The sequence below is a fragment of the Chlamydomonas reinhardtii genome, chromosome 3 (genome assembly GCF_000002595.2).
Source record: "Chlamydomonas reinhardtii strain CC-503 cw92 mt+ chromosome 3, whole genome shotgun sequence".
NCBI lineage: Eukaryota > Viridiplantae > Chlorophyta > Chlorophyceae > Chlamydomonadales > Chlamydomonadaceae > Chlamydomonas > Chlamydomonas reinhardtii.
The window spans coordinates 4,105,275-4,120,288 of NC_057006.1; the positions used below are offsets into that span (position 1 = coordinate 4,105,275).

Genomic DNA, 15,014 nt, shown 5'->3' on the forward strand with positions numbered 1-15,014 from the left:
CTTCAAGGAGCACCTGTTGAGATTATATGATGAGGCGATGTGAGGTTAGTAGCGTGGTGCCCGGGAGACAGAACCGGTACCCAGCTGCATCCGCACACAACAGCCTTGTTGCCGGCAGCGCGCGCACGCATCTCCATGTAGATGTGCGCCAGTGTGACTGTCCCTGAACAGGGCGAACCAGCTAATTTCCCGGGACGACAGGAGCGAGCTAATTGACGTGCTTGAAAAAACGCAACACGCACAGGCGAACATGACGTTGTAGAGCCGAGTTTGTCCCCTTTCGTACAGTCAGGCACGGTTTCCTGGCCGTGTCGGCCCCTCGGTACAGCCCTACCTCTTCAACGGGTTTTGCTCAGTTGTGTGTGTGTGTGTGTGTGTGTGTGTGTGTGTGTGTGTGTGTGTGTGTGTGTGTGTGTGTGTGTGTGTGTCTAACGGCGGATGGTACGGCGGGTGCACGGCACATCATCACCTGGGTCCCCTGCGCGCCGCACGCCGGGGTGCGGCCGCTCGACTGCGTGCTGCCCTTTCCCGCTGGCTCATAGCATACCGCTTGAGCCGGCGTGGAAGGCTGAGAGGCTGTTCCCATCCGATCTCAGCTTCACGCCTACGCAAAAGCGTGAGAGTGTTGCATGCAGCTGGATGGGGAGTGTCATGCCAGCCGCACCTGGCCACATTTCTCGCGTGCCAGCTGCGCATGCCGGGCGCGGGGAACTATCAGTCAAGGAGATTCATAGAAGCGGTTCCGGCAACTGGTTGCGTTTGGATGGGGGCGGGGTCACGAGCGTGTTTGGTCTCTACAGGTCTGTAGCGGTGAGGGAGATGAAGCGGTGAAGAGGTGAAGCGCTGCGGAGGGGAAGCGTTCTGCCGGGCGAAGGTAAGCAGGTGAAGGGGGACACCCTCACACAAAGGTGAGACCTCGGGGCATATAATATCAGCCAGTCAAGTATTGGGGAGTTCTGGGGTTCTGGGGTATGGCCATCGGGACGGCCCCATCGGGCCCGGACAAGTCGCGTCGCACAGCCCTCACACTGTAAGGTGACTTGTCGTCGCATGGCCGTGTACTTTGTCACGACGGCGGCAAGTCTATGCGTGTTTCTGACTTATGATCTTCTGAAAGGCTTGTGAGCTGTGCGAGGATGGAACAGTGCTGCTGCATGGGGTCGGGAGGCGAAAGGACTGATTCGCGATGCTGCGGCGGGTGGGCGGGCGGGCTCTGGCGGGCTGCCTGCATGACTCAAGCTAAGTCATGCCTTCATGCCAGGCAGACTGTAATCATATATAAGCACTGCCACGCAATGGTGGAGACAATACTACAACCTGTCACAAGTTAGCCCCTGACTTAGCCCCAGGATTTAGCCCAACTTCCTGCGGAAGACCTTTCAGCATCGCCCCTAAAATTACACACACAGGGAAAAAGTGTGCACAACATACGCACATACAAGTTTTGCCTGCAGTGATCGTAAATGACAGCGGAGTGCTGTCGGCCCACGCTGTCGGCCTTGAAAATGAGACGCTTCCTGCTTGCTGCGATTTTAGCTATGTGGTTGAGCACTACAGGTGCGAGCACTCTTATTTTGTGTAAAGGGGTGCGGGACCTCGCGGCGCCGCGTGGGTCGCGGCAATGCCAGGCTTTTGGTGCGCTCAACTTGGCCGAGGAAGCGGCTGCTCTCCTCTCGTGTTGATGTTGTGCAAAGGTGTGGGGCTCATTTGACCCGCGACCCTGAGACACTCGCAACCGCTCGCGCTGACCCCGCCAGCCCACTTTGCCCCGCCCGCAGGCGTGGTCGGACGCAAGTCTCCGCCGTCACCAACCCCCTCCCCGCTGCGGTCACCTCCGTCTCCCTCGCCACCGCCGTCCGCCAACCAGGTCCTCATCTGGTCCGAGGAGTTTAGCCCCTGCGCCGCTGGGACCCCCAACTGCAACAACGGTCTGAACACAGCAATTTGGCAGTACGACAATGGCGACGGCTCGCAGTACACAACCAACTCCATCACGCAGTGGGGCAACGGGCAGCTGCAGTGCAACTCGGATGCCAGTGAGAACGTGCGCGTGGAGAGCGGCGTGGCGGGCGCCGACGGCGGCGTGCTGACCATCAATGCGGTCAGCAAGCCCGTCACCTGTGGGGTGAGCAGGGCATTAAATGCTACTGGTTGGCGCCGCCACGGTCCCCTCCGCCGTGGCGGGGACCGTGCGTGGGTGGGGACCGTGCGTGGATGGGGACCGTGGGTGGTGACCGTGGATGGGGACTGCAGCGCTTTGTTAGTTGTGAGCAGGGGAGGCTCCCCTGGTTGTGAGAGGCTACCGTGTCGCTGAGTCCGCAGCGAAAGGCGATGGCTGGTTCGTGGCTGCGGGCCGTGTGTGCGAAGGCCAACATGCGAGTCGGGACGTATAGGAGCCCGTGCGTGCGTGCGTGTGATGCGGTGTGGACCGGTGATGCTCACGCTTTACTATCTGCCACCTGCACGCATGCAAGAGCCCCCCGCCGCACACCGCACTCAATCATACACCGCACTCACACCACGCCGCCTGTAACACTATTGCAACCGGCTGCTGCAGATCACCAACAGCTACGGCAGCAGCTGGACCAGCGGCCGGCTCATCAGCCGCGGCGCCAAGCCCTTCATGTGCGTGCGCGTGCGGGGGCTGCTTGCAGTCAGCATACACCATATGAAAGCATACGGCTCTGTGGGAAATAAGCCGTACCCGTGTCCCGTGAGGGCGCGTCTTGGGTGTGTAGGGTTGCGTGTTGCTGGTGCTGCTATGCTTGCATCATCCTCCGTCCGGCTCAACAGTCACCACAGCGAGCTGTGCCCCCGCCTGGACGCCTGCAGGTACTCGGACCCCTCCACACCCATCAAGATTAAGGCACGCATGCGGGTGCCGCTGCGTGAGTGTGCCGGTGGTGGCTGTGGCCTCAGCTAAATGTGTCATCGGTGGTGAACTGGTAACCACACGGCAGGTCCAGCCATTCAGCGGCAGTGGCGGTCATCCACTCATTGTGTGTGCTCGGTCCGGCAACATCCTATCCGCGCATGAGCTTCCTGACGACCTGCCTGTCGCTATGCCATTGACTTGCAGGGGCGTCGTCGCAGCCGCTCATTGCCCTGCTTCCCAACACCGCACGGTGAGACCTTGCTCCTATGGATTGCGGCAACGCGTAATAACGGCCGCCTATGCGTACAGCGCATGCAACACGTGGCAGGGAAGGTTTGAGGAGCTCCAGGAATGTAGAACGCGGCCACGCACGTACCGCCGCACCTGACCTCACGGCCCCTTTCATGCCCACACCGGTTCAGGACGGACTGCCTGGGGTGTGGCGACTTTGCTGACGGCTGGTGCGCCAATGGACAGGTAGGTGCGCCAACAGCACACCTACCGCTGGTCACACCACTGCTAGCTCACATGTGCCGCCTCCGCCGCCTCTGCGACCCAAACCACGCCGCATGCCCCGATTGCACGTGCCTCTACTGCTGCCGCTGCTGCTGCTGTCGCGTGTCGCAGATGGATTTGATGAACATGATGGGCGGCGACGGCCGTGTGCAGCAGCGCATCTACTCGGGCGGAGACAACCCGGTGAGCGTGGGGCGGGCGACTTGGGTGATTTGGAAAGGGCTTCAGTGCATGGACATAAGGTGGGGCCTGGACTAGGCTGGGGTGCATGGACATGGGTGGGGCCTGGGTAAAGGCGCCACGTGCGCGTGCGTGCTCTTGCGTTCGTCTGTCCCTAGCTAGCGCATGCCTTGGTGTGTCGCGTGTGACGTGTGCCGCGTGTGACGTGTCTCCATCCCACTCCTCTTACTCCCATCACAGATCTACTGGCAGGGTTGCAGCACGCTGCCCGCCACGCCGGTCGCCGCCAGCCTGGCCTCAGCGGGGCAGGCCGGCGGCACGTCGCGCTGGTTCACCGTCAGCGTGGTATGGGGCCCCACCCGCATATCCACCTTTGTGGACGGAGTGCAGGTGTGTGTGTACGTGTGTGCGTGTGCGCGCGAGTGTGTGTGCAAGAGGTAGGGCAACATAGCGAGGGTCGGCGTGTGTGCGTATGTGTGTATGTATGCCGACTTGCCGCGTGGCAATGTTGGCCGGTCACCAGGATGAATAATGTCCATCGCTGCACTTCGACAGTCAGCAAGTCCCCACGCCCCATCTCTCACACTCCTCGCTGCACCTACTTACGGTTCATTCCTCCATCCGGCGGCTGCAGACCTCATCCATTGACTCCAGCCAGTGGTACACGGGCTGGGCCAGCAAGGCTGCCCTGCCGTACGCCCCGTACGACCGCGCCTTCTACATGGGTACGTGCACATGATGTGCAGCTGCTGTACACATGGGGTTGAAGGGGGTTGCGAGGACCAAACTCAAAGCATGTATGATGGGGTTTGCGTGTGGGTGGAAAGGGGGTGTGCTAGAGGACGAGCGGCCTCAAGTGGCCAGTGCACATTGGCGCGCTGCGAAGGGCCACGGCCGGCGGGGGCAATCGTCGGTCCCTCTCGACCCCCAGAATCATGCTACATAGGCGCACGCTTGTAAAGCCCAGTGGCCAGCACCCAGCGCACGCCGCCGAGTACCTGGCATCCCGCACGCCTCACTCCCATGCCACCACCCCTTACACCTTCGTCACCCTTCCTACCGCGCCCTTGCAGTGCTGACGCTGGGCATCTGCGGCTACGGCGGCTGCACGGCGCCCTCCGACACCAGCACCATGACCATGCAGGTGGACTGGATCCGGGCCTACGACATGACGCCGGCGTCCGCGCCGGCGCCCTCGCCGCCCTCGCCGCCCTCGCCGCCCTCGCCGCCCTCGCCGCCCCCGCCGCCCTCGCCGCCCTCGCCGCCGCAGCCCACCGGCGGGCCGCAGCTGCGCTGGATCGAGGAGTTCAGCCCCTGCACCACTGACAACTGGTGCGAGCGGCGGGGTGACCAACTAGCCCATGAACACATCCGCACATCAGGAGTATCAGACATGGGCACACTCGCACAGTGCTGGCTAGGGGGTTGAACGTGAAGACGCGTCTTGCTTTGTTGGTCTACGGTACCGTGCCGGCCGTACGTGCCAACTGCCGTGTCTTGGTGCTTGCATCGCCCTCGCAGCTTCAACGGCCTGGATACGGACCGCTGGGGCTTTGAGTCCGGCGACGGCTCCCAGTACGGCATTACGCAGTGGGGCACCTTTGAGAACACGTGCTACTTCAACACCAGCAAGGAAGTGCGCGCGGAGAACGTGAGTCGCGGCCGGCAGGTCTCTTGCCCGCTGCGGACAGCTGGGCAGGCCTGGGCGGCTGCTGCTGGGCGGACGCCGGGAGAAGAGACATGTGGCGGAGCCACGAGGGCTGTTGGCGTCTGAGCAGCATACCGTAGCCTGGACATCCGTGTCCTGTGTGGCAATGTGGCTTGTCCTCACGGTGCTGTGATGCTGCGGCACTGTGCAGATCATTGACGGCGGCGTGAGCCGTAGTGTGCTGACCATCAACGCGTGGAACACCAAGGCCAGCTTCGCATGCGGGGTGGGTTGGCGATTGGGCCTTGCGAGCGCCGGAGCGTGCCTGTACCTAGTGCACCGGTGCCTGTGCCTTATCTTTGTGCCCGTTATACGTCCGTGGGTGCTTCGCCCGCCGCTTGCTGCGGTGTTGCAATCCCGCCACCCGCATACGCCAGACTGGCCCAGGCGGGCGCGCATCCCGCCGTACCATTGAGAACGCGCCTGCCCTCGCCCTTGCAAACCAATGCCTGCACCTGTGTGCTCGCAGACGTCCCGCACCACCACCCGCAGCGCCCGTATGCTCTCTCGCAACAAGGCCGCGTTCCGCTACCTGGACGCCAACACGCCACTGCTGATCGAGGCGCGCATGCGGGTGCCGCTGGGTGAGTGTGGTGCCGTACAGAGCAGGGGCGGGAGTAAGGGAGCGGCGGGCGGGAGGGTTTGGTTGGAGAGAGGGATCAGGGATGAGTGGGGCGCGCGCCGGCAGGCATGGGCTAGCTGAATCGCGTGCCCGATACCACTACGCACTGAACCAAATTCCAACCGCTTCCATGCCTGTTGTGGCAGTTGCCTCCGCCTGGCCGGCCTTCTGGATGCTTCCCGACACGCCGCGCACCAACTGCGTGGGCTGCTCCGCGTATGGAGACGGCTGGTGCAACGGCGGCGAGGTGGGGCGGGGCGCCCGGCCACTACCGCCGTTGTGTGGTTGTTGCGTATTGGAGCAAAGGACTCGTCAGGTGTATTGCATCAAGCTGTATCCAGGGATCGCGCCCAGTCGTACAGGCGGCGGCGGCTGTGCGTGAAAGTGCAATGCGTGGAAGTTGGGTGCCGCCGTGTCCTCTGGAACCGGATGCCTGACAACGTCGCTGACATATCGTGAAACACACATACCTACGTTGCAACGTTGATTCAGATCGACATCATGGAAACCAAGAACGGCGACGGCATTGTGTCCCAGACTTTGCATTTTGGCGGCGGCAGCGGCGCGGTGAGGATTTGCTCTTGCAAATGGACCGTGCCCTGTCATACCGTAGCGAGGGCCCAACGCACACACGCCCACGCGGCAACATTCACCCCTCTACCGTCCCTCGCACTCATTTCCCCGCTACTCTTTCCTGCCGCCCCCTCGACAGAACTATTACGTTGGTTGCAACTACATCACCCGTGAGTGTTCATGGTGGTCAATGCCGTGCCGTCCAGGGGAGGCGCATGTGTGCTCGTCACTGCGTCTGCCGTCAACGTTCGGCCCTGTTGCGCTCCTCATGTATGCTTTCGACCTGCTGCATCCGGAAGCTGCGGCCAATGCCAACAGCAAGGAACACCCTCGTCACTCACCGCACACACCGGCCCTCGCGCTATGTTGCCCCGCTCACACCGCAGGCCAGCTGAGCCCCGCCTACAGCACCGCGGGCACGGCCGCCGGTATGTCGTCCTGGTTCACTGCGCAGCTGGAGTGGGGCGCAGGATACTTCAAATTCATGATCGACGGCGTCACTGTCAGCTACCTGTCACAGGCAGGTGCATGTTATCACGCTTGTGCCTGTGCATGGGGTGGCAAGATCATAACATACGGTAGTGGGTTTGCGTGGTGCGTGGAGCGTGTACTTCGACGTGTGTGTCGGCCGCAAGGATGGCCAGCCGCTGCATTATGCGTTGCCCTGCTCCCTTTCCTCGCGCTTCCTAGGCAAAAACGATTACATTTCTTGTTCCCTCCCGATCACATTTCTTGTTCCCTCCCGTCCCTCCCCTCCTGTGTGCCTCTCTCCCCCTGCCGCTCCTGACCTCCCCTCCCTCTCCTCCTTTGCCCCTGCCCTGCAGTCGCCCTCCCCCACGTGGTACACGGGCGCCGTACCCACGTCCACCAACCCGCTGGCGCCCTTTGACAAGCCCTTCTACCTCATTGCCAACCTGGCGGTGTGCGGCAACTTCGTGGGACAGCCGTGCACGCCTGCCGACTCCACCTTCCAGATTGACTGGATTAAGGTGTGGGACCTGTTCCCTTGAAGTGGCAACGGATGTCGTGGTAAGGGGTATTGCAACAGCTTACCAGCGTGGGCTCGCGGGGGTCCGGGGGGAGGCAAGGTACCGCCGTACCGGTAGTGTGATCGAGCGCATGGCAAGTGGAGAGGAATGCGTACGGGCAGTCATTGGGAACGGGTGCCTGGAGCGAAGACGCCGTATGGTGATCTGCTTGAGTTTGGCGCGTGGTGACGTGCGTACGGTAGTAGAGCGGAGGAGGGCTGGCACAGGAGGAGGCAATGGGCAGGAGGGCTTACGGAGGATGCAATCATGCAACCAGGTACGGTTGCGGTTGCGTCCTATTCATGTTTGCGTCCTATTCATTTTGTGTCCTATTCATTTCAAGTTTTCGAGCTCGTGATGCAGACGGTGGTTGCGGTTGCAAGGAGCACATGAGATTACGGCAGGAGGTGCGTAAACTGTGATGAAGGCAAGTATCGCATAGTGACTATGTGTGCGAAGCAAATGCCATGCAGGCGTGCATAGATCGGTGCATGGCATGATTCATTCTTTGCTCGTAGAGACGATTCTGTATGGCAAGGATATACCGTAATTACTTTCGGGATATGGCATTGCAAGGACGGGACCGCCCTGGATGAGCGGGTCTGATACATTTCAGTATTCACACGGACCACAATTGAGCCGAGGGGGAACCGCTCTGGCGCTCTCCCGTGCTACGGCTGGTTGCAGTGGTGCATGCTTGTCCTTGCACCACTTGCGCTTGACACCAGGTCAAGCGGCAGCACGGCTTATACTCATACTCGCTAATTGACTGGCCCGTGTTGATTGTGTGATTTTTTTGTTGTCCGTGCCTGGTGGCTGGTGCGTCGGCAAAACATAGCATACTGGCGCAAACCGCGGCTGCTACGTATTAGTATGTGTTAATGCCTATTGCATGTAAATAGGTGGCAGGGAAAATTCGGGCGGAGCGAGAAGTGCCTTCGCACAATTGACTTTCGCGAGGTTGCCCGAAAAGCAAGCCATGGCTTTGCGCAGTATGACTTCTGTACGTCGTAAATGTGCTTCAAAGACACAGCAGACGGCGAGCCGTCATAAAGAGCCTGTCACCGTTGTCCATTTCTGTAGCGGCTCGCTCTCACGCCTCTTTCTTCCTGGTCCGGGCGCAACCCCCAGTGGACGCGTTCGGACCAGCCATGGCACCGAAGCGGCGCCGAGACGAAGCTGAGAAGGCGGAGGAGGAGAAAGGTGGGGGAGCGATGACCCGCCAGCGCCCGTCCGCTCATCACAGCCCCTCCGCAGCCGCTCGCAATCTGCATGCTGCCAAGCTGTCGCAAGACTGGTAGAGGGGCGCACAACGTGTCGAGGCTTTGCGTTACTTGGCATCTGGTCACGCATCTGCTTTCCTTTACTATTCCCCGCAGACCACACAACGTCGACCAAATGCGGTCTAGCTGGACTTCTGTCTGAGAAGATAGAAGCCGATGGCGTGGCGGTCACGCGCGAGGAAAGCCTCGCTGCCGTTGACTTCTTGGTCGCGGCCCTCACCAGGCTGCGCTTTGAGGCGCTGTGCCTGCTAGGGCTGGTAGCGGTCCGCATGTGCGAGGACGCACGGCGAGAAGGTCAAGGCCTGCAGCCGCACTGCGCAACGTGTCGCCGGCTTCGGAAGACGGAGCTGGTGGAGGACGACATGTACGCGGCGATCTGCGCTGTGTCGGTGTGTGACCTCACCGAGCAGGGCCGGAAAAGGGGCCGGCCGTCCAAGCGGGACCAGCATCCTGAGGACGACCTGTTCCGGCACGTCTGCGAGGAGCACTTCCCGCGCGACGAGGAGGCCGCGGGTGCTCGCGTCAACAGGTCGGGCTTGACTCCCTTCCTGCCGCCGTTGTCGAAGGGCGTGTTTACCAACGTCAAGAACCACTACGCCGCAAACTTCGCAGCCTGGCTGGCGCGCAGCTTTCGCTGCCGCATCGACGACGAGCTTCGCGAGGTGGGGCAGGCGGAGGTGGGGCAGGCGGAGGTGGGGCAGGCGGAGGTGGGGCAGGCGGAGGCCGAAGGAAGCGGCGCCTTTACTAACAAAAGTTTTTCTCCTTTCCCACGTTCCATGTCCCGCAGCTCCGTACTCCAGCCACCAAAAAGCTGGACAAGCTGGCATGGAGCATGGCGCATGCCGTGCTCTACGACGGCGAGTTAGAGCAGCCGCGCTGGTGGGTGGGTTGGGCCCAGGGCGCCGCCGCGCAAGCCGCGGGCGCGGCGGCTGCGGCGGCGGCACAGGGCGCCGGCCCTGCGGGCGGGGCCGCCGCCGCGCAAGCCGCGGGCGCGGCGGCTGCGGCGGCGGCACAGGGCGCCGGCCCTGCGGGCGGGGCCGCCGCCGCGCAAGCCGCGGGCGCGGCGGCTGCGGCGGCGGCACATGGCGCCGGCCCTGCGGGCGGGGCCGCCGCCGCGCAAGCCTGGACCGCCCTCGTTGACTACGTCAACGCCCAGCGTGCGTCGAAAAGGGCCGCAGAGCTGTTGCTGCGGGAGGTCAAGGGGACGCAGGCCACGTACAAGAAGGCCAGCACGCGGCACATGGAATGGGCCGCGGAGATTCTCGCAGGCCTTGAGGCACGCCGCGATCAGCTGGGGGCGCAGGTGCAGCAACTGACGCAGGCGCAGCCGTTGACGCGAGAGGGGGGTGTCTTGCCCGGTAGGGTTTCGACGCAGCACCGCGATGGTGCCGTGATCTTCCGATTCTCCACGTACAGTACATATGGCTGTGTGGGTGCCGCACTGACGGCTGTTTGCCATGGCGGTGGTGGTGCGGGCTCTCCTTTGCACACGGGTAACGTCGTCGGGTGGCGTGGTGTCTGCGGATGCCCAACGTGTGCATCGAGACTCAGAGGACATAGACCGGCGGAGTAATGTGTCCTATGGCCCTTGACAAATGGCCCAAAAACAAGGGAGGGCCATGCTAATGCAAAGGATCGGCGCGGCTGTGGGGTGGGTCTGGGCCCTGGTCAGGGGTTCCTGCAGGGTTTCGTGCTAACCGCCCATTTTCTTGCGCTTCTTTTGCACCTCCTTCGTTTCACTTTCTTGACGCGTGACACTTGAAGTGATGCCAGCATAACCATCGTTGGCAGAGCTAGACACACGAGAGTTTGCTATCATGGCTCGCACAAAAACTCCTTGCCGACAGCACGCGGAATGCAGGCTTTCCATAGATTTTTCCGTCGAATCGCTGCAGCATACAGAGCTGGTGCTGCGCGCCCTGCCTGTAGACGATGGAGCTGGCAGCAACTACCGCGTGCAGGCGCTCGTCGCGCTGGGTACACAACTCTTTGAATTGGAAGGAGCGGACACGTACACCGCACCTGGCTTTATGCTCAGCCGCAAGCCGCTTGAGCTGCGCGTGTCGTCAGCTGAGCCCGCGCACCTGCAGCAATACTTTGACCGGGTCCCGGCGGCCCAGGCCAACGACAGTGAAGATGCCGCGGCCCCGCCTCAGCCGACCATGGAAGGGCTAGTCTGGGACGACTGGAGTGCCTCCGTGTACTTCATCTTGGGCCATGCCATAATGCGGCTGGCGGGTAGCGAAGTGACGCTGGTGGCCGGGGACGTGGAGGAGGAGGGGCTGGCGGACGGCGACGGCCCCTCGGCGCGCCTGTCCCTCATGGCGTGGCAGAGCCTCGCGCCCGACGGCGCCGGCAATCTCTTCGTCGCCAGTTCTCGAAACCTTCTGCGCATCCAGCTGCCGGCATCCTGGCGCGCCGCGGACGATTGGTGGGGGCCGGCGGGCGACAGGCACAGCGGCCAGACAGCCACGGCGGGCGCCAGCGCTGCGGCAAGACCGAAGGCGGACTTCGCCGTGGTCAGCACACTGCCATTCACAGCGCCCGCGGACATAGAGGCCCTGACCTTTGCACCACCTAGCGCGCCGCTTCAGGGCCGCGGGTGCAGCGGCAGCGGTGCTGGCGGCGCGGGGTGGCTGGTGTTCACGACCCGCACCGCACTCTACCGCCTGCCGCTGCCCCTTCCCGCCTCTGCCACAACACCACCCGCTCCCGGCCTCTTCGACCTGTCCCTCATACCGCAGCCCTTGGCGGGTGCCGAGGGGCAGCGCGGCACCGTCGACGGTCGCCGCGGTGCGGCACGCTTCGACCACTCGCACGCAGTGAAGGCGGACGGCGACGGCAACCTCTACACAGTGGAGTCGTGGAGCGCGCGCGTGCGCCGCGTGACGCCAGACGGCACCGTCACGACATTGCTCACAGACGTCTCAGAGCTGTCCTACATGTTTCAAATCCTGCCCAACGGCTATGCAGCCCTGCTTTCGGACCGAGAGCTGCGGCTTATTGACCTGGGGCTACAGCCGCTGCTGCCGCGGCAACTCGAAGCTGCTGGGGCCGCAGGCCGGCCTTCGCCGCGAAGCCTGGCGGCGGACCTGGGTGTGCTGCTGGACGCGCAGCCCGACGGCACCTCAGACCTCAGCATCTCCGTGGGCGAGCGCCGGTTCCCTTGCCACCGCGCCATCCTGTCCGCGCGCTGCGACTACTTCCGGCAGCGGCTGGCGGGCGACGCATTTGCGGATGGCCGCGCGCCGGAGCTGGAGCTGCCGGACGCGGATCCTGACGCCTTCGCGCTGCTGCTGCGCTGGCTGTACACGGGGGCCGCACACGTGCCGGCTGACCTGGCGCGTGTTGTGGCGGGCCTGGCGGACCGGCTGCTGCTGCCTGACCTGTGCGCCGTGGCCCAGGCCGCCATCGCCGACTCCGTGAGTGCGGACACAGTGGTGGACAGCTTGCTGTGGGCATGGCGCTACTGCGAGGCGCGCGGCGGCGCTGGCGGCGACGGTGGCGTCGTGGGAACATTAGCAGGTCTTGGCAGTAGCAGCGCTGCCGGCGGCGGCAATAGCAGCAGAGGAGGAGGAGGAGGAGGAGGCTGTAGCAGTGGGGGTGGAGGCCGCGGTGGTGGTGGAGGCGGGGGCTTTGACCGGCTGCTGGGGCGGCTCAAGCTCTGGTATGTGTGCCACCACGACCAGGTGGCGGCGCAGGCGGGCGACAGCCGCGCGCGCCTGGCCGCAGAGGCGCCTCACCTGATGGTGGAGCTGGTGGACGCGGTGCTGCTGCGGAGCGCGGCCCGAGGGCGCAGCGGCGTGCTGCCACGGCAGGCGCTGGAGTAGTGATACGGTATTGAGGGTGGGCAAGGGCTAGAGTGAATTGTAGGGTTGGAGCGAGCGAGAGCATGCGGGTCGGCGACAGCGCCGCTGGGGCGGAAGAGTGGGGCACCCTGACGGGTGCGCGTATCATATCCGCTTTGACGCAGGATTGCACAGCTTGATACGGATTGTCAAACATAACCAGAAGCAGGATGCGCGCGCTCATGGAGTACGGTGTACCGTACTGCAGGGAACAGTACTGTTCTGCGATTACTTGACTGGCGTAGTAAGATCAGTGGTGCTTGGATTGCCCGTGCTGTTTAACTGTGGGGTTGCAACTGTACACCACCGTAGCGTGTTCAGACGGCAGAAAAGTTGGTGCTTTGACGGGAGAGCGATGGCAAGCTGGGGACTGCGGCTTTTGCGACAGGTCATCGCTCATCAGTGTTGGGGATGGCGTAGAGTGCTGGCCGTGACTGGACCGGTGGCTGTCGAGCAGTGACAGTTTGGGCAGGCAGCGGGCGGAAGAGCTTTAGATGGCTTGACCATGTGCTTGGCCATGGCCGTATGCGCACGTGTTGACGTGGTTCAGATTTAAATAGAGAGACGTTCTGGCTCCTAGCTGACCAGGCAGACTAGGGCAGACCAGCCTTTTGCCATAGCGCCGTTGCGGCCGAATGCGTCCGATACTCCGATCCCGTTGGGCCTTCGGCCGTTGCCCATCGCATCATCCAGCTTGTCCCCCGCCGACCACTCTGGCGCAACATCCAGCACTACAGCGTACTCAACGCACAGAGCTGTGTTCGCGAGCCTGCCCAGAAGCGGTGCGTTGCAGCACGAGCCGTGCCAGCACCCACCACCGCGTCCGACCTCATCCCAGTTGACAGACCCTACATCCAGCGCCAACTCATAGCGCCTAATTTCCGCCTCACACCCGTTCTCTGCCTACCGCCTTGACATGCTATTGAACTGCCACGCGCCACACTGCCCCCACCTCATCGACGCCTACCGCCCGCCCTTGGCGCCCACGCCTAGCAGCTCGCAGCCCTTGCCCGCCCCGGCCGCCGCCGGCTCGCCCGCTGCCGCCTCCTCGGCGCTGCACCCCAGCGGCGCCCAGCGCGCCTCCACCAGGTCGCAGTTGAACACAGGCTTGCCCAGCCGCGAGTTCACGCGGTTGTGCACGCCACACAGCCAGCGCCGGAACTCACGGCCCGAGCCCACCGCGGGAGGGTCACGCCTGGTGGCAGGGTTGGAATGGGGTTGGAGAGGCGGGCGGATGGTTGGTTTCAGGCCGGGAGGCATCAGCGTGGAATGGCGGGAAGGCACCTGTGCTGCTCGTACACGCGAGATTTCAACGCAGCATCGACACGAACCCACTTCCCGTCCTTGCTGTGTGCCGCCCCTTGTTGCCGCCATCCTCCTTCGCCTTTCCTCCACTTGCCCCTCTCGCTCCTCTCCCCCTAGCATCGCCCTGCCCCACCGCTCACCGCACAATCTCCGCAAAGTGCTCCGCGCAGTCGCCGCAGGGGTAGATGCGGGTGAGACAGTCCACCAGCGTGCGCGCGTCGCGCTGCTGCTGGCGGCTAGGCCGGTCCGGGAACTGTGCTGCCAGCATGTGCAACAGCGTCCATGTGGCCCGACCCACCTCGGCCTTGGCCGTCGCGGCGGCCTGCGCGGCGGCGGACATGGACGCCGCTCCTGCTGCCAGCGGTGAGGTGGCGGTGGCCATGGAGGAGGCGGCGAAGGGCGCCGGCGCTGGTGCCCGTGCGGGTGCGGTAGGCATGGAGGCGCTGACGCTGGCGAGGGGGCTGGCCGCAATTGTTGCCGGCGTCAGGCCGCCGCCGCGTACGGCAGCGGTGCTAGCGCTGGAGGCTGTGACACCAGTAGACGGTCGCCGCCATGCTGCGTGAGGGCCGGACACGTGCAGCGAGGGGTGTCGGAGCTGGCCGGGGACGGCCCAGCGGGCTGCACCTCCCTGCGACACGTGCGACAGGCCTGGCCTGGCCGAGGCCCACTGCTTGCCCGAGCTGCTGCCATTGCTAGGAAGCTGCTGCAGGAGCGCTTGCCCCCAGCCCTCAAGCGCGCGCAGCGGGACGTCCATTTCCGGGCAGGGTGCAGACGAAGATGCGGTCCGACTTCCAAGCTTACGAGCGATCGCGGCCGCGCTTGCTATAGGATTCCTTGGGTGCCTCTAGAGGGCTATAATGCTGCTGAAGCGAGGAAGTGAAAGCCTTGAAGCGCAGAAACTCATCCAAAACTGCCCTCGGTTCAGCGATGCTGGTATTCTGGCGGTGCTTATGCCAAGAGTTGAGAAAAAAGCGCAGCGCGGTCCTAATCTCGTTGTGCCGCTGCTTGGCGAGGTCGAGCGCGCTTGACATCGGAACCGTGTGCACCCGCCCTCTGATACAATCTCTTCTCCTGTA

General features: G+C 63.4%; 4 protein-coding genes across 4 annotated transcripts; 3 read left to right on the forward strand and 1 right to left on the reverse strand.

The window, feature by feature from the left end:
* Positions 1-1,271: 1,271 nt before the first annotated feature.
* On the forward strand, positions 1,272-8,033 carry CHLRE_03g173100v5 (uncharacterized protein). Its single transcript, XM_043060911.1, has 18 exons — positions 1,272-1,557; positions 1,779-2,125; positions 2,558-2,625; positions 2,833-2,888; positions 3,080-3,125; positions 3,298-3,352; positions 3,503-3,574; positions 3,812-3,961; positions 4,206-4,296; positions 4,645-4,903; positions 5,093-5,222; positions 5,431-5,505; positions 5,749-5,863; positions 6,048-6,148; positions 6,394-6,468; positions 6,614-6,644; positions 6,861-6,994; positions 7,299-8,033. The coding sequence occupies exons 1-18, from the start codon at positions 1,539-1,541 to the stop codon at positions 7,482-7,484; spliced, it is 2,010 nt and encodes a 669-aa protein (XP_042926040.1). The 5' UTR covers positions 1,272-1,538; the 3' UTR covers positions 7,485-8,033.
* Positions 8,034-8,081: 48 nt separating this feature from the next.
* Positions 8,082-10,540, forward strand: CHLRE_03g173132v5 (uncharacterized protein). Its single transcript, XM_043060912.1, has 3 exons — positions 8,082-8,705; positions 8,882-9,477; positions 9,573-10,540. Exons 1-3 carry the CDS (start codon positions 8,654-8,656, stop codon positions 10,356-10,358), a joined length of 1,434 nt encoding a protein of 477 aa, XP_042926041.1. The 5' UTR covers positions 8,082-8,653; the 3' UTR covers positions 10,359-10,540.
* Positions 10,541-10,601: 61 nt separating this feature from the next.
* CHLRE_03g173165v5 (uncharacterized protein) lies at positions 10,602-13,183 on the forward strand. The gene has a single exon (XM_043060913.1). The coding sequence runs from the start codon at positions 10,816-10,818 to the stop codon at positions 12,613-12,615; it is 1,800 nt and encodes a 599-aa protein (XP_042926042.1). The 5' UTR covers positions 10,602-10,815; the 3' UTR covers positions 12,616-13,183.
* Positions 13,184-13,185: 2 nt separating this feature from the next.
* Positions 13,186-15,011, reverse strand: CHLRE_03g173200v5 (uncharacterized protein). The gene is made up of 2 exons (XM_001703246.2): positions 14,079-15,011; positions 13,186-13,828 (listed from the first exon to the last, which is right to left on the reverse strand). The coding sequence occupies exons 1-2, from the start codon at positions 14,690-14,692 to the stop codon at positions 13,597-13,599; spliced, it is 846 nt and encodes a 281-aa protein (XP_001703298.1). The 5' UTR covers positions 14,693-15,011; the 3' UTR covers positions 13,186-13,596.
* Positions 15,012-15,014: the final 3 nt, after the last annotated feature.

What these genes read in the sequence shown, in the direction of transcription:
- CHLRE_03g173100v5 (XM_043060911.1), top strand. An exon ending in CCCTGCACCACTGACAACTG is followed by an intron (nt 4,904 to 5,092) that starts GTGCGAGCGGCG and finishes TCGCCCTCGCAG; the next exon opens with CTTCAACGGCCTGGATACGG. An exon ending in CTGTCAGCTACCTGTCACAG is followed by an intron (nt 6,995 to 7,298) that starts GCAGGTGCATGT and finishes CCTGCCCTGCAG; the next exon opens with TCGCCCTCCCCCACGTGGTA.
- CHLRE_03g173132v5 (XM_043060912.1), top strand. Translation starts at nt 8,654, where the DNA reads ATGGCACCGAAGCGGCGCCGAGACGAAGCTGAGAAGGCGGAGGAGGAG. An exon ending in GAAGGCGGAGGAGGAGAAAG is followed by an intron (nt 8,706 to 8,881) that starts GTGGGGGAGCGA and finishes TATTCCCCGCAG; the next exon opens with ACCACACAACGTCGACCAAA. An exon ending in CGGAGGTGGGGCAGGCGGAG is followed by an intron (nt 9,478 to 9,572) that starts GTGGGGCAGGCG and finishes CATGTCCCGCAG; the next exon opens with CTCCGTACTCCAGCCACCAA.
- CHLRE_03g173165v5 (XM_043060913.1), top strand. Translation starts at nt 10,816, where the DNA reads ATGCTCAGCCGCAAGCCGCTTGAGCTGCGCGTGTCGTCAGCTGAGCCC.
- CHLRE_03g173200v5 (XM_001703246.2), bottom strand. Translation starts at nt 14,692, where the DNA reads ATGGACGTCCCGCTGCGCGCGCTTGAGGGCTGGGGGCAAGCGCTCCTG. An exon ending in CACTTTGCGGAGATTGTGCG is followed by an intron (nt 13,829 to 14,078) that starts GTGAGCGGTGGG and finishes CCCTGCCACCAG; the next exon opens with GCGTGACCCTCCCGCGGTGG.